This window comes from Pistacia vera, unplaced genomic scaffold (genome assembly GCF_008641045.1).
Source record: "Pistacia vera cultivar Batoury unplaced genomic scaffold, PisVer_v2 Contig298, whole genome shotgun sequence".
NCBI lineage: Eukaryota > Viridiplantae > Streptophyta > Magnoliopsida > Sapindales > Anacardiaceae > Pistacia > Pistacia vera.
Window position 1 is genome coordinate 591,045 of NW_022196110.1, and position 22,976 is coordinate 614,020.

Sequence of the window (22,976 nt, forward strand, 5' to 3'; positions counted from 1 at the left end):
AGGTGGTTGGAATGCTTTAGTTAATTTTTAAACTTTTATTGTGGATGTGTTTAGCTAAATTAATAAATGTAAGGGGTTAAAAAATAATAATAAATATTTTCAAAAAATGTACCAAACAACTATTCCAGCATTTTATCCATGATATAATTATCAAATATTTTACCAAACACATTTTTAAAATCTGATCCTATTAGATTTAATCTAACTCAACTCAACTTAAAACACTTTTTCATAATAACATTTTTTAAATAATATATCAAACATGCCCGTAACGTTTTTAATCGGGATAGGAACTTAATATGGTATCATTGAACGAAGAAAAAAAAATTCGCCGTGAGAGAATCTATTAATCTAATATATATTGAGCCTAACCTTTTAGTACAAATCTCACAATAAGGACACTTGAATCACAGTTTACAAAAACGATGTTTACTAATCTTACTAACGGTTAGACAATGATAATGATATAATGGTTGATGCATCAATCACCCCACTTAATATATTCTTAAAACATATATAAATGGCAGGTTCATAATAAACCAAGAAAACGAGGGACAAAATCTCAAACCCAAAATTTCAAATTCCTAAAATGAATAATTTAACAACCGTTTTATAACGTTGTATTAAGATTATCACTTAAGCAGTTACATATCTCGAAGTGGACATTCCTTCTTTCTTGCCTGCTTCCGGCTCTTTCTCTCAAAACAAAATCCACAAATTCTCGCTTCAACAAAATCCATCTCATCCAACCTTCAGTAAACCTTAATAATCTCTTCTTCTTCGATCTTCAACAGGAGATTTGAAGATGGTTCGTATAAGTAACTTCATTGTGGGGTTCTTGAACTGTCTATCTCTTCTCTTAGGCCTCGTGGCCATCGCCATGTCGGTTTATTTCTACGTGCATGGCATTGGCAGTTCACAATGCGAGAAAGCCCTGGAGAATCCATTGCTCATAACGGGTATCGTCTTACTCGTCGTTTCTCTGCTGGGGTTGATCGGTTCTTGCTGCAGGCTTAACGCTTTCTTGTTTCTTTACCTAACCGCTATGTTTTGTTTGATGATTGGGCTTCTGGGATTCACTGTGTTCACATTCATGGTGACAAATAATGGCGTGGGGAAGACGTTTTCGAATAAAGGAGTTAGCAAAATAAGGACTTGGGATTTTGCTAACTGGTTGGAGAATCATTTTGTGAAGGGGAAGAAATGGGATGATATTAGGAGCTGTTTGAGAGAATCTGAGATTTGTCGAACCTCCAATTTTTATAAGAAGAATCTGTCTCTCATTCAGGTAATTTTACTTCTTCTTAATTTCTTAATTTTTTTTCTCTTTTTCATATGTGAAATTAGCGAAATGAAATAGGAATCTGAGATTTATGAATCTTAATTTAAAATGGATCATATATTACACTAGTTGGTTGAATTTTATAAATTGTGCTAAAGAATTCGGCAAGAATTTAATTAGAATTTGTTTTGAGAGAATATAAATCTCCCAATGACTGATTGGATTATTCATTTTTTGTCATTAAATACAGCCCAAAATGAATTTTATAACATTTTATTTTAAAAATATGAAGATAGCAACCAAGATTGGAGTTATATTAATTAAGCAGTATTTTTTAAAACAAGTTCTGGATAAGAGAGGCATATTTTATGAATTAAATTGTATTAAACAATCTTTAACACTCATATTTTACTGCTAGTTCTGCAAACGCAAGCCTCTCAAACAACCACGAAATGGCTTGAATCATTTAAGCTTTGGTGGCAAAGCTTACAACACTAGGAATTATGACCTATTTTGATCACCGTGACACGCTATACATAAATTAGAACACCAAAATGGCAACACTTAAGACCCCGTCATTGAATAATTTTTTTCGATGCAAACAAGCGTTAGGATATGATTCACATACTTCAAGCACCGGAAACCTTATTCTGGTTTTATGCAGTAAAATAGGTATTTTTCAATGTCAAACTAGCTTTGAAAAATAACTTCTTAAGCTAAGGCCTTAATTTGTGTATCATCATGAAACTTGAATCAATAATGTATTGTTACTATATGGTTTGTATCAGTCCGGTTGCTGCAAGCCACCATCTGAATGTGGGATCGAGCAGAAAGGTGCAACAACGTGGGCAGCTCCCAAAGAAGGCAAAGCCACGAATAACAGCGACTGCAATACATGGAACAACCAGCAAAATAAATTATGTTACGACTGCAATGCATGCAAGGAAGGATTTCTGATGAACATCAAGAAGCAGTGGAGATATTTGGCTGTATTCAACCTTTGTGCTCTAGTACTGGTGATTCTCAGCTACGGATTTGGTAGCTGTGCCATGAAGAACAATAGGAAAAATAAGAGGATGATCAGAAAATACCACCCTTGACATATATAATCATTATGGATCGGTATCACCCATTCTGATTATATGTGGTTATTTTACTTGTTTGTTAATTACATAGTAATTGAATTGTCTGTGTTAAGTGTTATTAAACTTGCAAGATTGGGACAAGTCACAATAGAAAATTTGTGGTTTTTCGGAGTGAGTGATTTATATATGAGAGTCAAAATATACTCAAGAAAATGTTTCTTGTGACAAATAATTTCGATGTATATCAATTTTTGTCCTATTTCATTTTCTAACTTATTCTCTGAGGTACAGGAAGTTTAGTGACTAGAGCAAAATATTAGTTTCTTGAACAGGCTTATGTGTGCCTATAATATTTTATCAAAGTTTGCCATGTTGTAATTTGCTTTAATTTAGATAGATATAAAAATATTCATTAAATTATGAATAATATTAGCCTTACTCCCTTACGTGGCAGTCGACAAGGCAGATGCCACCTCATATGTCGGTCACCCAACTGTCACATATGAGCTCCAAAAAATTTATGCGTTCCTAAATTTGCAATTCCCAATTTTTTTTTAAAATAAAAGTTTATCCCAGTTTTTTTAAAAATAAAATTTCTGCTTCTGAATTTGCAATTCCCAAATTTTTAAACCTAAAATCATTTGAAGAACCTTGAAAATTGAAATCTTTTCTTCCCTATAATCATTTGAAGAACCCTAAAATTCGAAATCTCTCCTTTCCCAAAATCATTTGAACACTAAAATTGAAATTGGGTTTGAAAAATTTAGGGTTCAAATGATTTTGGGGAAGGAGAGATTTCGAATTTTAGGGTTCTTCACCACTACTAATATACCCAACTATAAAATCATTTCATTTTCGAAGTCAGTCTTCTTCCAACTTTCGCTCAACTACCAAAGGAGTATCATCTCTGAACTAGTGCTAACCTGAGTGAAAGAGATGGGAAGCTTTGCGATGTGAGGCTGCCAAAAAGAGCAACAGAAGAGCTGCTTTATGGATTACCATCTCTCCACAACACTGTTAATTCCCTCACTTTCTTTTTCATCTCCGACTCCAACTGCATTTAGCAACAATCAGCGTTTTGCTTCTTTGATTCTAGCTCTTCCTTTCACGTTTTCCTGTTGACTTTCAGCATTCTAGAATTCACATAAAATTATACATCAATTACTTAATCAGAAACCATAGGGGTACTTGACAGGAAGAGAAACAAAATAAATTTGTTTTCCCAACATCAATTCTGATCGTTTTACCAGCAATAGAACATAATTTAGAGGTTGTCTTCTTCCCAATTCCGCTCAGTTTCAATTACAATGCTCTATCAAGCACAGTGTAATAACAAACACAGCAATTATTGTGACTACAATTGAAATTGGTTTGAAAAAATTTAGGGTTCAAATGATTTCGGGGAAGGAGAGATTTCAAATGATTTTGGGAATTGCAAATTTAGGAAGCAAAAATTTTATTTTTAAAAAAATTGGGATAAACTTTTATTTTTAAAAAAAATTGGGTATTGGGAATTTAGGAAAGCAAAAATTTTATTTTTAAAATTTTTGGGGATCCTATGTGGCAGTTGGGTGACGTGACATATGAGATGGCATCTGTCAGACTGCCATGTCGGCTGTCACATAAAGGAGTAAAAGAAGGAAGTAAGGCTCCCATTATTCTTAAATTAGATTAGTATGTACTTGGAAATTTCAGATGCAGGCACTATTGTTAACCCAAAAGAAGATTCCAAATGTATAAAAAAGCTTTGTTTAAGAAAATTGTTCCCTATTGTAAAAACTGCAGTATGCATTGCCAAACTGCACTATACTCTATTGAAGAAAAGTCAAAAGAAAAAAAAAAAAAAAAAAAAAATGGATGACTTATGGTTCAATGACACAATGGAGAATGAGAAGTTTGGTTCAGTTCTTTAAAGTAAACATGGTAGGGTTGCAACTTTTTTACTTGAGAAAAGTACAACCAAGAAACAAGAAAACATATGCTACTAGTGACGTTAGAAGCTCCAGAGTCCAAGTAGGATGAATTAGAACTGTTGGAATCATTGGGACAAAGATGGAACCACAAATCCACCCGCTCGCAAGTGCACCAAATCTGTGCAATAGAAAATCTTAGAAATTAATAACCAAAACTGTTAAGACTAGAGAATGAAGAGAGATAGACATAGAGATTATAAGCAAAACAGGGTTCTTTTCACTACAAAACTTACCCGATAATTGATGCTCTAGCCAAGCTCTTTGTCTTCTCATTAAGGAAGTATATGCAAGCAGCCAAAGAGACAGCTACCTGCACACAGAATTAATATATTTCTTGTTTAATGTCTAAGCTATTGAGTATATACCAATATTTTAGAGAAAGGTGTAGTGACAGATATTCTAAATTATTAACTGCATGAATGCTAGCCCATCAAAGAACAATTCAAATGAAGGTCCATTGGAAATCCTTGCACAAAATCAAGGATAAATGAGAGCCCACTAAAACTTCATGCTTTATCAGCAAGGTAGAATCCATCAGTAATTTGAGTATATTCATAAAATTGAGCAATACCAAAGTTTAATACAATGACATCCCTTATTTGCCCCATGTTTGAGTTTCAGAACAGCATAAACCAACCAATCCTTGCAAGATATAATAAGATCCAACAACAGATTTGAGTACATAGTATTGCATGGTATGGTAGGATCCATTTTAAAAGTAGACTACATATATATCTTGCAAGATACAGGAAACTCCAACTAATGTACATATAGGAGACACGGACCTGCATACTTGAAACCCATTTTAACAAGTCACAACATATTTGGACAAATCACGATAAAGAGAACGTTGAGAAAACATAAGTTCTCACTAACGCATTAAACTAACATAACTTATGAATAATATAATTGGCTATATAGAGATATAAGCGGGACCAAGAACAGATACTTGTAGTCATAATCTAACTACAACAAGAACAAACCTGGAAAGCAGGTCCGCCTTCAGCAGAATTCATGATACTCCAGCCACCCATAAATGCAAAAAGGAACAATCTTCTGAAAATAACTTCTATAGGAGGAAGCTCCACAAAATTGAGTAAGTTCTTAACCCAGGGTGGAGACTCATCGACTTGCTTCTTTAGCTTGCTTTTCAAATTGATTTTGGTCTTCTTCCTTTGTCTGAAGCTGGTCATCAGTAATTTCTCAAAAGCAGCTTCTATTGATTCTTCACTTCTCTCATGTCCAGCATATTGTTGCAATAGAAAATTGCGTGATCCCCAAATTTCTTCCTCAGAGGCATAAGGGCTTACACCAAGGCGTCTATAAGGATCCCAAACTTTCATTCGAGGAAATGTTGGAACATTACCTACAGGAAAATGGAACCACATCTTTTATACAAGACATAAACAGTAGAATAGCAAAACCAGAAAACCACAGAAACATATGGAATACACCAAGACAATATAACACATTACACATTCCATAGTAACCAGAAATTATCACAACCTCATACCAACCAAATTGATGCTTCTGACAATGCAATAAATTTCAACTTTCTATGCACCAAATGACATATTTGCTTGGTTCATGGCAAATATCCAGCAGTTGGAATATAACCCAAATGACCGTTTAAATAAGGTAGAGCCGCACAATTCTATATGATAAGGTGAAAGGAAAGACAACAATATATTTCTCACCCACAAGAAAGAAAGAAAAAGAAATACATGTATTACAACCAACAAATCCAATCGAGATTAAGATTTTAAGCCGTAAATTCAGGACCAAACATCCTGAAAATTACTCATGTTGCATTGTATTATTACTCCAAAGATACCAAGGAAAGAAAAAAAAGTTAAAACTAATGCTCAACATAAAAAATTAACTCGATTATCAAAAGCAAGCAGAATCCTAAAACGACAATAAACAGAACACTCATACAAGGACCACAAAAACTAAAAAGCAATCAGAGACCAAAAGAAAGAAATAACTTTGCTTTTACATAAGACCTGAAGTAGAATAATCTCTATGGCTCCATTAAGCACAAATGAAACCGAATAAATTACTCAACAGCCGTGAAAATTAACAGCTGCTATAAAAGCAGTCCGGTTTTTCTTCATTGTGAATTTGATAAATTGTTCAACAACTAGAGCGCCAACAATATGTACTGAAATTTTTCGAAGTACCAGATAAATAAAAAAGGCATGTAGGGTTAATTAACAAGATACCATACAAATACACTAAACTCCAATTACATAATCGAAGATACTTTCTAAAAATAAACATTAAAAACAAAAAATTACCTCCATAGGGTGTATCTACAGCGCAACGAGGGGCTGTAGGGCTTCTAGAAATGGTGCAAAACGGTGTCGCTTTAGTCGCGCTTAGATGACCAGAACTGCACAGAAACCACACACCAAAGCCTTAAGAACAATCGAATTCGATAAATTCGCACCAAAAAAAAAAAAAAAAAAGGTGAATTGAGTGCAGTTAGTAAAAACTTACAGTTTTTGCGGGAGGAAGGGAGTGGATAAATGAGGGTTTGAGAATAAGAGAGAAGACATAATTTGTTTGTTGGATTGGGAAGAATTTGGAAACTGTAAGTCTTCCAACAAACACAGCTTCAAAATAGCTGGGGGTCAGAGAAGCCACTTTCGTCAGGGATTTTGTGTTTTTAAGAGTAGATGAAGATTATATTGGACTGGCTTGGGCCGGGTATAAGAGCTAAAGGCCCAGCTCAACTTTCTTTTATATAAATAAATGTGAAAAACGTTTCTTTTAAAATATCTTAAGAAACGTTTGTTTAATGTTATTAAAATATTGAATCTAGCTGAGGTAATATGACCCATATAGTTTATTATTTTTCTAATTTTTAAATCATTTTTCGTAGATAATTCCTTTTTGTTCTGTTCAAAACTTTTAAGAGTAATAATCTAATTCAAATTGATAAATTTCTTGAGTCATAAAGATAATATATTAACCAATCCCTAGGTAGTCGAGTGATTCGATAAAGACTTTTGGATGTATTACTCAAGAAATCTTTAATTCGAATCCTTCTTTGATGGCTAATAAGGGATGACCACTAACCACTAGTGCCCTTACTTGGTCGATAGTTTCAGAGTCCTAGTGGATTAACTAAAGTACACATAAACTGACTCAAACACTCTCGATCGTATATGTGTGTGTGTGTGTGTGTGTGTGTGTGTATAGAAGGTTATTGATGGGAATTATGTAACTCATTTTATTTCTCCGAACATAATTTCCTGCAACACTCAAGATGATGTTTGTTAAATGTATTGTATGGTTACTTGTACATTAACTTCTACAATAGCGACATAAAAATTACTGCGCCTTATATGGATCATAACATCAATTAATCAAACATACGAAAACAACGGCAAGCAAATACATGAAAGTGTGTATGCGCGTAACTTCAACTCTTCAACTCCGCTTGTTGCAAGTATCCATTCATCATAGTTTAGAATTGTTGTGAGCAAGTTGCTTCCTCAACACCCTTCTCATCACCTTATTTGTCGCCGTCCTTGGAAGGGATGGAACGGGAACGACATGAGAGACCTGCACATGTATGTTTTTAGCATTGAGTTAGAATGTCAATTCTGTAGTGCTTAATGCTTAGCTGATGGGCACAGGAGTAGAGCTTGAAATCGATACCCTGAACAAAGGATTTAGTTTCTTTTGCACTGCTGAATTGAAAGACATCCTCAGTTGATTCAAGTCCGGTGGTGAGTTGCTTGAATCTTTGAATACAACGGCAATTATGAGTCGTTCAGGTCCACCAGTTGGTGGTGGCATCCCAATGGCTGCTGTTTCAAGGACGTTGCTATCAACTGTATTACAGATGCGCTCAATCTCAACCGAACTAACCTGTCAAATAGAACAAAACATATTAAAGCAAAAAAAAAAAAAAAAATTGTCCTCCACCTGATCATAAACTGGTTTGCATGGGCACATGACACTTGAAATTCATACATCCAAAGCCATAATTTCAAAAGCATTACCTTTATGCCCCCAAGATTCATGGTATCATCTGCACGGCCATGTGCACGATAATTTCCTCTAGAAGTGCGCTCAAACACATCCCCGTGCCTTCGCAGAATCTGTACAAGTAAAAATCAAGTATAGAAGTTCCATCAACGACCTCAACCATACACTAGAATTAAGGTGGCAAGTTTTGTTTACCTGTCCATTCCAAGAAGGCATTCCCTTAAAGTAGACATCATAGTGATTAGCATTCAGGAGTTTACTTGAAGCACCAAACATGAGAGGACCAAGCGCCAATTCACCCATCCCTGGTGCATTTTGAGGCTATAATTGAAAAGTTTAAGCAAATTAGTTCAAATGCTGCATATATTTAAAGAAACAGAATATATGTCCAAAAAAAAAACCCTGATTTCAGTTGGAACCATTATCAAATCCAAAAAATAAATTTGGGTTCACTAATAGATAATAATTAGATAAATCTGTCAATAATAGAAATATTCAGGAGATAAAGAAGAGGCTTGAATTAAAATTTTGCTTCAGTGCAATAATGGTAAATCTTGCCTAGCATATAAATAAAAAGTTCACTAGTGCTTACTATAGGAACACCGTCATCTCCAAGAATAAACAACTTGCAGCCCATAGCTGGTGTACTAAAAGCAGCCAATGATTGAGCTTGCAATAATGATCCAGAAACAAATCCACCACCAATCTCGGTACCACCACAATATTCAATGACAGGTTTGTAACAAGCTCTCCCCATCAGCCATAAGTACTCATCCACATTAGAAGCTTCTCCAGTGGAGGCAAAGCACCTACCAGTTTCCAAATAACCAATACAGCCAGAAACAATCAATAATCGGAGCACAATCAACAGCACCAATACAACTGATTTTTGGTCAAACAAATCACATGCATGCTAATGACATTATAAGCCCATTGAGAATCCTGTTTTGTGAAGAATAAACAACATCAGTAGTAACATCCAGGACTTACCGAATGGCAGACCAATCATAGCCGGCTACAGAATTCCCACTTTTCCATGTCCGAACAATACTAGGGATAACACCAAGCATTGTTACTTTAGCATCCTAAAGAAATTACAGGAAATTAAACAGAAATTTTTAATTTTTAAATGTCTACATATAAAATATTTGACACAATATAGAGAGGTAACTGTGGCAGCGATGTCATTTCAAAAAGGTTCATATCAAAATAGTCATGTTTCAGTCTGTGTCTATAAAAGGAATGAAATAAACTTTAACAGAGGAAATTGGCAAAACAATATTTTCTTATCTAATGTAAAAATAAAAGGCGCATGTAAATAAATTTGCTTCAGATGGTAATTGTTTTTGGAAGTATGTTTGGAATCTTTCTCATAGGGTAGTGTAGCATCTCTAGATTGTTGCGGAAGAGTTACTGACAGAAACTCAAAAACAAGACTTAGAAACAGCATTCTAGCATGCACATTATTCTCTACCTGTACAAACTTAGCAAAGCCAGACCCAAGGGGGGATCCATTATATAAAGCTATTGAAGCTCCATTTAACAATGATGCATACACCAACCAAGGACCCATCATCCACCCCAGGTTAGTTGGCCAAGCAACAATATCCCCTTTACGGATATCCATGTGGCACCATGCATCTGCAGCAGCTTTCAGAGGAGTTGCATTGGTCCATGGAATTGCTTTTGGATCCCCTATAACAGAAAATAAGCTTAGTCAGGTCCTTACTAGCCAATTATACTTTAAATGCGATTTCGGTTAATAAAAATTAAAACTGAATCCAATACCCTTCTCAAATTTGTGAAGTTAATCATATAGTTATCCAACCAATAGTATTTTATTGTATTCAAAGGGGAGCTCAAGAGAATTCAATAATCTAAATATTTTTTATGAAGGAAAACTTCATTCTTATATTTCCAGGAAATATTTTGCCACTTATTTCTCCTAATCCGCATTTCATGCTCAATGAGTTGTTTATACTGAATCTTAAATTTTTAGTACTATTAACGAGTTGATATCCTCATCCCTTAAGTATCTGTCTCTGTATGTAAGGTTTTTGGTTTCCTTATTATTCTTGCTAGAATGTGAAAAGTTCATTAGAAACACATATAAAGCCCACGGTATTTCCTCAACAGTCATCACTGGCCTTGTTTCACTGACAGCATAAGTGGTACATTCTAACTGTGACAAATCAATTGAACTCTGAAGCACCCAGTTGTGCCATCAACAGGATACACCCTGGTTACACAAGAAAATATTTCTATCCCCATTCTAGTCCTTTGGTATAATTAAAATGGATTTTTAAACAGAATTCCTTCTCCTTTCTTGGATGTTAAAAGTACCTAAAGTAGAAGACAGTTGAGAAATACTGTGATGAGACAAAATATCCACAGTACCATTACTTTACACTTATGGTTGCAACTCTGATATATTTACCACAAAGTTTCATCTTTTCATTTTCATTTATGATGCCTCTAGAATTTCGTGAAACCTTCAGAGTTTAGATTATTTTAATATTACGGCACCACAAAAGTTACTATATTTGGAGAATACAACAGGAATCCAGTATACTTTAAGCAGGATGACTTTTGACAATATAACTTCAAACTGCAAATTGACCAGTTTGTGCTCCAGAAGGAAGTACCAATTTTCTATGTAAATGAAATCATTCAAGAAAGCTTCATGATGTTTATTCTTTCAGATACCTGTGGTTCCAGATGAGAAAAGGATATTTGTAAATGCTTCTACTGATTGTTCAACAGCTGCAAATTCATATTCTCTGCAGGTTTAATGTAAAAGATGGACAGACACAGCATCAGCATCAGAGCTTCACTGATATTTATTATTTTTCACACATGCAGAGATCATTAATCAAGTAACTTTGAGAAAAATACATGGGTCAATAAAGCAATTCCAAGCATGAGGTGCTTACATGCAATTAATCAACTGGTACATGAATCAGAATGGGGACAGGAACTAGGCATGTTTGCCTCGTATGTTATTTTTTCCATGTCTATCTTTTCCTTCTCTTGTGACTTCTTTTTCCAGTTTACCCTTTTCTCCTAAATTTTCCTTTCAATTTCTTGATTTCATAAATCCTAAAGTTTCAAACCAGATTGATGTCTTTATTGATTTATTCCTTTAGATTATGTCTCAATAAATTTAGATAAAATTAAATTTATAAAATATTAGGTCAGAAACGTAAAAGATATCATCAAGAATAGAATGTGAAGCTTCAAAACAAGGTAAAAATCATTCCCATTTAATTTTTACAAAAGTAGGATAAAATGGTGTGAAAGACCATGGATAATCAGGCACAAAGACTAAAAATGATAGTATAGATGAAACAGAAAACAAGCTCCATACTTGAAATTTCTGACTTTTCCAAGAAAATCATGCCAAGAAATGTCACCATCACGCAATCTCATACTGCCACCAGGGCCTCTGGCTGGAATAACAATAGCCATAGGTGCTTGGGCATCCACAATTCTACTGCAGAACCAAAGCTAAACTATGAGAGCGAGTAGAGTATAAATATAAGGGAAAAACAGACAATAAAAGAATATGGCTAGAGAGTTTGAAAACTTTACCTATACAGCGGTATACTTTTGACACCACGAATGATTACATCCTGACAAGAAAAGAGATGATTTCACATGAATGAAGAGTGAATTAAACCAACTTAGATGCTAGAGTTGATAAAGATGATCAAATTTTACCAGTAAAAGCTTGATGCTTGCTTTCTATTCCATAAATATAAATGCCAAACCATATTTTGATGATCTAAATGTTAAACCACTAAATGATGCTATTGATGTGTTTAAAAGCTTCTCAGTCTACATTTTATAAATAAATAAATAGAGCTTTTCTAAGCCCCTCAAAATCTCATACAGGCCTTTTGGTCCCTAACAGAAGAGCAAGCAACCAATTACCCTATCAGTTACAGCCTCAATACTAGGTCCCTGTCCCAACAAGAGATTCAGTATAACAGATTACTTCTGCATTCAAAACTGCTCATCTAAAAGTTACAAGCTTTGAGCACAGTTCCCTCATTTCAGCTTAATTCTTCTTTTATATTATTTTTTGAAAACAATAATTGCATAATCATAATAATGGACTTCACTAAAACAACTGCAGACATTATGGCAAAGATAGATTAACTCATATGTGACAGATGGTAAAATTATGATTTACAAGAAAAAGAGAATGATGATTAATTCTTACCATGAGATTCTCTGTGTACCTATTGGACGATTCTACAGTAAAGCATATAAATACGCCAAAAAGCTTAGAGCTCACTAAAATAAGAAAATCATGTGAAAATGGAAAGGAAAAATTAAAACTTCAAAAGACACAGCCTTGACCAAAATTAGAGTTACAAACACCAAAAAGCTCAAACACATCCATGAAACACAAAAAAGTAGAGATGCATTTTATGGTCCTTCAAAAGGAAACGGATGATAACCTGAGTAAATATGGCTTTAGCTTCTGATATTTTGAGTCTTGTTGATATTTCAAGTGCTGCAAAACTATCAGCAATGGATACAACCATGTATCCTGCCAGAACAATTGCTAGGTAGATAACCACAGCATTGACATTCATTGGCATATCAATTGCAATTGCAGATCCCTTCTCCAACCCCAGTGCATTGAGTGCATATGCAACTAACCTACACAATATGAGCCAACAAAATTTTGGGTCACACAATATTCAGAACTGTTAAAACTTTGAACGGAAAGAATGTTAGAAACATCATGTAGCCTCATCTTACTACTTAAATTCAATAGTTTCCATAGAACATAAGACACTATGCTTATGCAGCTCTTATAAAGCACAATCACTACAAGAAATTGAAAACTACAACATCCACTGTGGCCTACCAAACTTCACATGTACAATTTAATACAGGAAACTCTGAAAGTTGTCCTCTAAGGACCAACTATTTAATTAGACTAAAGCTTGCCATTTGAATGGAAGCACCAAAGATAACTACTCTTTAATATGCTGATTGCAGCACAAGATCATTTATTCATATCACGATGACATTTTCTTATAACTTCCACTATCTACCTTGCTTTGCTTTTAATGATTCTATTATGAAATAATCATATATTTATCCTACAGACAAACAACTTTTCACAAAGCTTATAGATGAAAAGTAGCATACCAAACCTCTGTACGCAATTCCTTGAGATTCATGCTCTTTACAGGCAAATTGTCATCTCCTTCATCACGCCATCTAATCACAATGTCATCCAAACTTCTACCACTTTTTAAACTCAAGCAATTTTTTGCAGGATTCAAATATGCTCCTGGAAGCCATTGCCCACCTGGGTTTGCCACCCCATATGCATTCTCACGTAAAATACACTGGGGAGGTACTGAAAACGATATATTCATTTCATCTAGAACAGTTTTCCAATACACCTAGCAAGTCAAGAGATGAGAAACCATATTCGTGTGATAAAATCACAGTACAAGCAAAGCACAAGTCTTAAGTCTTTACAGCAATAGAAATGTCACCTTTAAAGTTATATCAATATACCTCAGGGTTTGAGACTGAGAATTCCTGAAAATCAGAAAAACTGGATATGGGATCCTTGTATCTTGACCCCAAAAGCTCTTTTCCACGCCTCTCTAATAACTGCCCAACATTTGTTAAATTTGCAGCCTCCCTACCCATACAACAAGCAATTGAATGATTATATCAATCCTTCTTCAGATTACATGTATAAGAAGATTCTTTCATCCAAGAATATCGAAAACACAAGATTATAGCAACAACAACATAAACTTTGAAACATTATAGATTATATTAATGCATTGAATTTTGCAATAGTGAATTGAAAAATGCATCAATATAGTTTTAAGATAAAAGACTAGAAAATAGTGAAAAGTCAACCAACCAAAAAAATAAAATAAAAGATAACAAATGTTTTATGAAATTTGAAAGTATCCCTATAATTCGCAGCATTCTGTAAATTCATCAATACATAGATATTAAAGAGCCTGAATCACTAAATTTAAAGCTCAGGGAATCAGATATAATTACGGGTGGGGCAACCAAGCAGGCGGGTCGGGTCCAAAGTCCTTGTAGCAACCATAGTAGAGCATCTGATGAAAAGAGAAGGGAAGTTCGGGATTAAGGATGTGTCTATAGATGTTCCGCCACGTGTCGGACGTGGCAGCCCCATAATTAACGATGATCTCGGTGAGCTTCTGGTGAAGTTGGTCAGCAAGTTTCGAGGGTATTCCCAGGGCTTCGATATCGCTCCTCGAGATACCATCAAGTGACTTATAAGTGTGAGGTGCAGTGGCCATTTCTAAACCTCACTGTTTCCTCTGTTTCTGTTGTAATCAATTTTGGAAAAGACTAGACTTTAGTATAGAAATTCTGTAAAAGTTTTATATCTGCAGAGGTTTGAGATGGGGTTTCAATATTTTATTTCACGAAATAAAAAAACAAGTGGGAACACGTGCTGGGTGAGTAGTTGATGATGAACTGGTTGGTTTGGTATTGGAGCGACGGTGGTGATATGGCACCAAAATAACTTTCAAAAAACATTCATGAGTTCAATAAAAGGAACTGCGCAGGCGCTGGCTGTGGCTTCCCACGGTCCCACATCAGTGGAGGCGACGGTTGCGTTATTCTTCGTCTAACGTTATCTGTCCGGTCACTATCTTCCTTTACAAGTCATTCAAACAAAGTTGATCAAGAACTGCTCACACAATTTGGATGGACTTGATTAAAATATTTTTTTTTTATTTTATTAATTCACAATTCACAATTCACAATTCATAATTTTATATTATATCTTTTTTCCTTTTTATATTATAATTTGGGTGTTTAATACTCTTTGAAAAGTATTAGGTAATTTTTAAGTGTAATAATATTTTAATTATCTTAAACAATTTAGCAATTAATCCATATTTCCATCATTGATCTTTCTTACATGAATTAAACCTAGAGATTAAGCATGCATTTGTTTTAATATTTTTGCACTATCATATCTCTCTCCTACCCAAAATACACATTTGTTTCTTATTTTGAAAATCTTTTTCTATTTTATTTAATTATTTTTAAACCCCTTAAATTTATTAATTTAACTAAACATCTTTAAAAAAAGTTTAAAAATTAACAAAAACACCCCCACCCACCCACATTTGCCAAATTCTAACCACCATTATCGAAAGGTGATCGAAATCTAGTATAATAATGCAATACCGGCTAGATTTGGTCGGTAGTGCGCCAATCTAGCCTTTTCCGGTCAAATCCATCATAGATTTGGTCGAAAAATGTCAGATCTACAACCAGATCTAACCGTAGATCTGGTATTTTTCGACCAGATCCATAGTGGATATGGCTGGAAAAGGTCATATCAGTGCAAGACTGATCAGATCCAATTGATCATGCACCGATACGACAACTTGGAGGGTGACCGACTGCCAGTATTTAATGGATAGATGAGGGTATTTTTGTTAATTTTTAATGTTTTATTACATTAGTGTTTAGTAAATTAACAAATCTATTTTTGTTAATTTTCAAATCTGATCTCGTAATAACCACCTAACTCTTACTTTTTTTAAAATCTTATCCAAAATACTAAAACAAATGCACCCAAACTTTGTGTTTTGCAGGGCGGCAGAGATGGTACTTTAACAGTAGCTAAAGGGTTTACCATCCCGCACAAGGAATTTGTTCATTTGTTATCTGACTCCAATATGTAAGACCAGTGCCTCAAAGAATGGAATGTAGACAGGGTTTGATGAGGAAAAAGATCAATCAACCAACATTAATCAAAGAATTACAGGAGATCATTTGATAGATTTCTATCTAAACCAAGAATGAACATTCCGTGACTTTTAATCTTTTATCAGATGGGGCAAAAAGTTTTATTCAGAACCAGGCAGAAACTTTGTGCTAGTTGTACCAAAACGTCTGGCCGCAGCAGGAATGACTCTGGATGGTGAGAGAACCTCTGCAAAGGAAAAGTTGTATGAATCTGTTCCTAATCGACTCTGTAACCATCCTCTCCTTCCAGCAAATCCATCAGCTACAATCCAGGTATTCTTGAAGCCAAGCCTCGTTAGTGTTTTTGCAACAATTTTAGCCGAATCTGAGTACCTGAAAAACATCAAGTAGCAAGGAGTGGTGTAAACAATACAAAAATGACCAAACACTAGACAAAATACGGTAACGTGCAACAATAAGCTATATTAGATTTCATTTGCAACAAGAGAGGTGAGGCAGAAGAACCCACGAGTCCATGATTATGATGTTGGAGCCTTTGCTAATTTTCTTCAGATATGATATCTTTAGAGCTGCTATTTCAGCTTCTACTTTCTTTGAATTTCTGACAAGGCCCCTCAACTTGCTGGGTAGCTCTTCCAAACTAAAACATCAAAACAATAAAGAAATAAATGTTTGTTTACATTGATGACAATCATATATAGGACATGAAAAATGAATTTGTATTTATACTCGTATAAAAGAATTATTTTTTCTACCAACAGTGACACTAAAAGTTGTACACTTTGCCACAACCATCCAATGCATCGAAGCAGCGAGACAGATTGGATGAAAAGTCCGAGAGCAAACAGAGAGTAGATACATGATCTTATACCTTTCACAAAAATACTTTTAGCTCTGAATTGGTAGTTGAGCATGGAGGAGAAGTAAATGTAGTCAAGAAGCATGGTTATTGATTTACTTACGGGATTGAAATCATCCTGTTCTTAGCACTGGAGGGAAGGCGAGGAATCCCAGCCTTATCCTTGTCCTTCTCTGATCGAATATCAATCATAACATAATTTTTCGTAGTAATTACATCGAGCGACTGAGCAGGAGTTAGTTCACCTAATGTGTAACATAACAAAAAAATTAGCTCTACATTATAACATTGACTCCTGAGATACAAAACTGCAAGGGTAAAACTTGAAAAAAGAAATACATAAAAAATTCATTTTCTGTACATTCTTTTTACATAATTACTTGTTTTGTTTTTGGATGCACAAATTTGGAGCCAACGATGAGTTTGCTAAGTTTAATACCGTGGTGATTGTGGTCTTGTTAATATGCAAATTTAAAATCATTTAAGGAAATAAAAATTAAGATGAGAAACTTCTCTAGACATGCTTTCTTAGCAGATATGAATCTCAAATCAACTCAGATTCTTAAATATATATGCAACCACAAGGAATTTGCATAATACGAAGCAACTCCATGAAAACAGCTAAATCACCTTTGTAACCACGAAGGCTAAATGTGATGACGGACCAGATGGGAGGAAGAAGCAGGTATGTAAGAAACAATGCTCCTGCAGTTCCAACAATCACAACAGGTTCTGCTGATGAGATGGTTTCAACAGTTGATGCAGCTATAGGCTTGGCATCTCCGATGACCTTCGTGGTCTTTTCTGCTGCATCTGCAACTGTCTGTGACAAAAGAGATAATTCATTTTTTGAATGGAAGTTCAGAAACCAGGGCTTTTAGATTATCTACCACCTCAAAGCCAACATTTGCATCAAAATATTACAAAAAAATGCCAAGTTTTGATCAACTAATTTGAGATACAAACAATTACTCTTAGCACATTGACTACTAACTACAAGAATATTATGTGCATGTCCTTAATCATCCAAAAGCTAACAGTTTTCTGGTTCACTTAGAATTTGAAAACAGAACTGTGATAGAGAATGACAAAATGAGGTCATTTATTGTAAGTTTTTTCAAACAAGTGTGAACAACAAAATCCTGAACCATTAAAATATTCTCAAGCAAAATCGTTCATATCCTCATAAAACACAAACAACTAATATAGTATAAATCCATGAATATCTAATTATCTTCTCTTCCATGAATTTTGTTTTCATTTCAAAGGCTCAGAAGCAACAAAACTAGCAGCTTCAGTACTTTTCCAATATGTCAAAATGCACATTAGTATATTCCAATAGAAAGAAATTTAAATCAAATAGAACCACTGGCATTGAACCCATTTATAATTACATTTGAAAAATCCATCGATCCAAAACCCAGAACAAAATTCCCCAAATAACCAAGAAGTTCCCATTTGATACACAGGCTCACAGAGTAAAGTTGAACTATAGAAATAAGTCGCAGTTTTAACACATAATACTCAATTTAATAAATTCCAGAAGCAACCAAGCATTTGTAAACTGAAGCATTAACCCAAAAGAAGCGAAGAAAATAAAAATGCAGTTAACAAAGATAAAGGCAAACCTTGGCAGCACTGAGAACTGGTTCTGTATCAACACCAGTGCCTTGAATTGCTTCTTGAGCTTTCTTTGTGGCCTCAGAAATTACTGGAGAAGCAATCTTCAATGCCTGTTCTCCGGCTTGCTTCGCAATCGGCAATGCCACGTCAATGGCTGGCTTCAAAGCAGTCCCTACAACTTCGAGAATTTTCTGTGTAGTATCTATAACACTTGAACCCACTTCCTGCATTTGACCAACTGTTTTCTCCACCTAAAAAGTAATCAATTTTAGGAAACACAAATCCAACATTTCATGAACTGGGTAGTAGCTTAATGCTTGCTCTAAAGGTAAAGACAATGCACAGCGGATACACCATTTTATGAACTTGGTATTAAAAAAATTGAACAAAGAATTAAATCTCAGCTTGTTTAGCAGTTGTGAGGCATTTTTCACAGCTCAGAAAGCAAAAACATTGGTTGAGAAAAATGGGTATTGACTAAACTTGGGAACTGCCTCTATCTGAAAGATTATTTCTTGTTTTTGACATCAAAACTTTCTCAAATTATAAACATGCGAAGATGTTATTACCTCAGTGAGGGAGGATACAATCTGGTCTTTGTCAAGAGTGAGAGCTTTGACTTCAAGGGGGGCATTGAAGAGGGCCAACAGAGAGACAGCTGTGGTTGAAGTTGGAAGTACTACAGAACTTGGTTTCAACTGAGGCTTGGATGAAACTTTTTGTGTGGAAGGCAAAGAAGGAGAAGAGGAAGAAGAAGAAGGAAGAGACAGTTTAGCAGTGGCTGAAGATCTAACTGCCATAACCACTGCCATTCGTTCAATCTTCACCTCTCAAAGTGTTCGAGAAATAGAGAACCTGTGTATTTCTCTTCTTTGTGTCAGTGTGTTGTGGTAGTTAGTTGAATGTCTGGTTGATGATTATAAATCCTATAACATAAGGAATATGTGATGAGAAATAGATGGTTAGAAAGTGGAGGAAACAGAAAGAGCTTTGTTGATGGCCCCATCATATCCTACGTGCCCATTTCAATGGTTTCCAACAACCGGAGCCACCCATTCATCCACTTGGCATTCCTTGTTTTCTTTCACAAACAGTCATGGTAGGTCTCACTACTACACAGAATATTCAGTATAAAATAATTTTATTAATGTACATCTCTAGATATCAAATAGAATTGGTGGATACTTAAGTTACAAATTGATCGATCAGGAGACAGGAGCCTCCTTGATTTTTGCTAAATTTATTAAAATCAGGCGAAATGCCTATCGTTTACCATGAGCCAAATGCCAGAGCTCAGCAAAAGATAATGTGATAGCTAATTTCTAGCTGAAATTATACACAAATAGAATCCTTCCTGTGGATTATTATAGTCACAAAGTTCAGCCAAATTTAACTTAAGGCTAAACTTGTTTCTATATTCATTAACATTCACAAAATCTTCTGAAAGGTCAGCTTTTCATGATGTGGAGGAAAAAGTACATGGAAACACAGAAATTTTCTCTACATTGGCATTACATGCTCTAATTTGTACCAAGTTTCTCCCTTTCGGTCTTGAACCATCCTTTCAAATTCCAATGGCAAGAAGCCTAACTTCAAATTGTGAAGACTAGTCACTGGCCACAATCCTCTTGGAACAATTTTCAACAGCTTACACTCCACAATCTCCAGCTGCCTGAGATTGCACATTGCTCCTTCTTCTATTCTCCACCTCTGAACTGCATTTAAGCGAGATAGTTTCAAGAAATGCAGTTGCGGAAACCCCCCACTAGAACAAACCATTTCTTTCCCTACATATGATGACTCCTTCAATCTCAAAACTCTCAAATTTTGCAGCTTTTCAAGCTTTTTCATGGGGTCTTCCATCAACAACGAGGATTGCAAGCACAGTTCTGTAAGATTTGGCGGAAAATCTTCTACATCAATCAACTTCTTTTTGAATCCTCTTAAATGAAGCTTATACAGATGAGCATGATTTGAAAACGGCATAAGCTTTGGAATGGTATTAACCATAATGTCAATACTACTTTTTGCATCAATTTTCAAGCAACAGAGACCCTTCAAGTTAAGAATCCATTTACCTAAAGCTTCTTCATGCATAAGCAACTGACCAAATAATCCTAACTCTCTGAGATTGGACAATTTGTTCAAACCTTGCTCTATGCAGCTAGTTTCACCAACACTTAAACCCTGCAGTGTCTGGAGATTTTTCAGGGACACCTCTGCAGGCGGCTTCACTACCATCTCCCTAAGCTCATTAAAGTAAAGATGTCTCAATTGTTGCATCTTCCAAATCACAACTGGGATCGGATCAACCATTGTGGATCTTAAGTCAAGAGTCTGCAAGTTCAAGAGATTGCTCATTGAAGAAGGAAGCTTCTTTAACCAAGTTTTTCTCAAGCCTAAGTACCTTAAGTGAATAAGGTTTCCTACAGAAGAGTCAAGCAGAACTTTGTGAACGCCCTCCAAATCAAGAACTTTCAGAAGTTGAGAGTGCTCTAAAGTTAACTGAACGGGTTCACTGACGTCGAAGAACAACAAAGACCGGATTCTTGAAATATTTCTTGTTGTATGAGGCATCTCAAAATGTATAGCTAGTCTTCGGGCCTTGGCATTGACATTATCTCCATGGATGATATCAAGAAACTGATCTTCCCTAGCTTTTGAGATGGAGAATTCCCTCAGAAGATCATGTACTCGAATTGTCTTAATCCTTCCATTAGATTTCCTAGTTGCAGCTTGAATCATGCTCCTTCCTATTAGCTCCTCTAAGTAATCCTCCGCGACATCCTCCAATTGTTCTTCTACTCTTGGTTGTACAAACCCTTCAGCAACCCACAACATGATCAACCTTCTAGCAGAAATCTCAAAATCTTCAGGAAAAAGGCCAACATAAAGAAAACATGATTTCAAATAGAAGGGCGACTCTTGATAACTTAACTTTAAGATGTCTGCGCATTTTGCAGGATCTTTTGTGAGCTGCCATTGAAGACTCTGCACAACTTTGAGCCATTCACTATAAGTTGCTTCTTTTCTTGATAAAAGACCTCCCAAAACTACAATGGCGAGAGGTAAGCCACCACATTTCTTCAAAATCTGATTGCCAAGTTCCTTAGACCAAGGAGGCAGGCTCGCCATGGCATTCAATCCCGGAAATGCCTTCCTGGACAACAATTCCCAACTATTTTCCTCATTAAGCAGGCACGGTTCATATGGTGGACTTCTCGGATCAGCATGTAAAGCAACATCTTTGAAGCGGGTTGTGAAAATTATTCTACTTCCATTCTTTTCATCAGGAAAAGCTGCTTTCAGATCATCCCAAACTTCTTTATTCCATATATCATCCAAAACTATGAGATACCTCTTTCCTTCCAAGTGTTTTGACAACTCTTCTTCCATATCTTCTCTATTCATTTTCTCCGACTCCCCCCTTCCAAGCCCCAGGATTTTTTTACACAAATCCTGCAAGACCTCTCCTGCTCTATACTCTAGTGAAACATAAACCCAAGCACAACAACTGAAATGTTTCTTGACATCACTACTTCGATAAATTTTCTTAACAAGAGTTGTCTTACCTAATCCCGCCATGCCAATGATCGAAATTACTAAACGCTCTAATCCCCCATGAATCAATCTTTCTCCTAGAATCTTTATGTCTTCCACCAACCCAACAATGTCCTCCTCACAAGCATGAGGATAAGATCTTCTCTTCTCCCGGATAAACTCAGCCGCAGAACTACTAGACCCTTCTCCCGTTCTGCTAAAATTTTCAATACCATAAGCCGTCCGACTAATACTAATATCATGAATTCTCATCTTGATCCCTCTTATCTGCTTGTTAACTCGATGGCGATGAATCAATTCTTGAAAGAAAACAAAAGGGTACCTCTCGAAGAGGTCTGTGATCAACCCCTTTCCTCTTTTTCGCGCCATCTTCAATATGTAAGTGTCGATAACATCTTCTGTTTGAAAAGCACAGTCTCTTATATCTGCAACCCAATTTCTAACTCTTTCATCACTGTCTTGTCTAGCCTCTGCATCTTTAAGAAAGCATTGCATTCGCCTGAATTCGCCTTCAATCCATTCGACTTGATGGCGCACTCTTGACAGGGAACGAGCTTCCTCCACAATTTGATCAGCAATTTTTTCAATCATCAGGGAAACTATGTACTCAGCCATTTAATGTAGTTTGATATAACAAATCACAGTAAAGCTAAAACTTAATAGCTTTTTGTTCTTTATATGCTTCATTTTTTAGCATGACTCTCACACCGTCAATTCACCCACCCTATTATTCTAATATCAGGTTTTATCTGAAAAGTCCGGGTGGCTTCATTTGGTTCACATATTAGTTTTCCAAAAGTTTTGACTTTGGTTAACCTTAATTCTAAATTATTCAA

The 22,976-nt window shown here is 35.4% G+C and overlaps 5 protein-coding genes across 5 annotated transcripts in view; 1 reads left to right on the forward strand and 4 right to left on the reverse strand.

Annotated features, from left to right (window-relative positions):
• Positions 1-805: 805 nt before the first annotated feature.
• LOC116135323 (tetraspanin-11-like) overlaps positions 806-22,976 on the forward strand; it is a 59,569-nt gene continuing 37,398 nt past the window's right edge. Inside the window, exons 1-2 of the mRNA XM_031421026.1 lie at positions 806-1,288; positions 2,071-2,356. Coding sequence (XP_031276886.1) covers positions 806-1,288; positions 2,071-2,356 — 769 coding nt within the window. The remainder of the gene's footprint in view (positions 1,289-2,070; positions 2,357-22,976) is intronic.
• On the reverse strand, positions 4,101-7,015 carry LOC116135280 (protein CHAPERONE-LIKE PROTEIN OF POR1, chloroplastic). The gene is made up of 5 exons (XM_031420986.1): positions 6,843-7,015; positions 6,641-6,735; positions 5,324-5,706; positions 4,574-4,650; positions 4,101-4,458 (listed from the first exon to the last, which is right to left on the reverse strand). Exons 1-5 carry the CDS (start codon positions 6,899-6,901, stop codon positions 4,308-4,310), a joined length of 765 nt encoding a protein of 254 aa, XP_031276846.1. The 5' UTR covers positions 6,902-7,015; the 3' UTR covers positions 4,101-4,307.
• On the reverse strand, positions 7,555-15,002 carry LOC116135278 (probable acyl-activating enzyme 17, peroxisomal). The gene is made up of 14 exons (XM_031420984.1): positions 14,397-15,002; positions 13,890-14,019; positions 13,512-13,771; positions 12,809-13,013; positions 11,934-11,974; positions 11,710-11,835; positions 11,049-11,122; positions 9,817-10,037; positions 9,333-9,427; positions 8,935-9,151; positions 8,538-8,663; positions 8,357-8,455; positions 8,010-8,222; positions 7,555-7,913 (listed from the first exon to the last, which is right to left on the reverse strand). Exons 1-14 carry the CDS (start codon positions 14,663-14,665, stop codon positions 7,809-7,811), a joined length of 2,181 nt encoding a protein of 726 aa, XP_031276844.1. The 5' UTR covers positions 14,666-15,002; the 3' UTR covers positions 7,555-7,808.
• Positions 16,088-19,495, reverse strand: LOC116135279 (calcium sensing receptor, chloroplastic). The gene is made up of 6 exons (XM_031420985.1): positions 19,149-19,495; positions 18,585-18,830; positions 17,587-17,779; positions 17,060-17,201; positions 16,606-16,737; positions 16,088-16,469 (listed from the first exon to the last, which is right to left on the reverse strand). The coding sequence occupies exons 1-6, from the start codon at positions 19,389-19,391 to the stop codon at positions 16,238-16,240; spliced, it is 1,188 nt and encodes a 395-aa protein (XP_031276845.1). The 5' UTR covers positions 19,392-19,495; the 3' UTR covers positions 16,088-16,237.
• Positions 19,784-22,783, reverse strand: LOC116135277 (putative disease resistance protein At1g50180). Its single transcript, XM_031420982.1, has one exon. It carries the CDS (start codon positions 22,753-22,755, stop codon positions 20,080-20,082), a length of 2,676 nt encoding a protein of 891 aa, XP_031276842.1. The 5' UTR covers positions 22,756-22,783; the 3' UTR covers positions 19,784-20,079.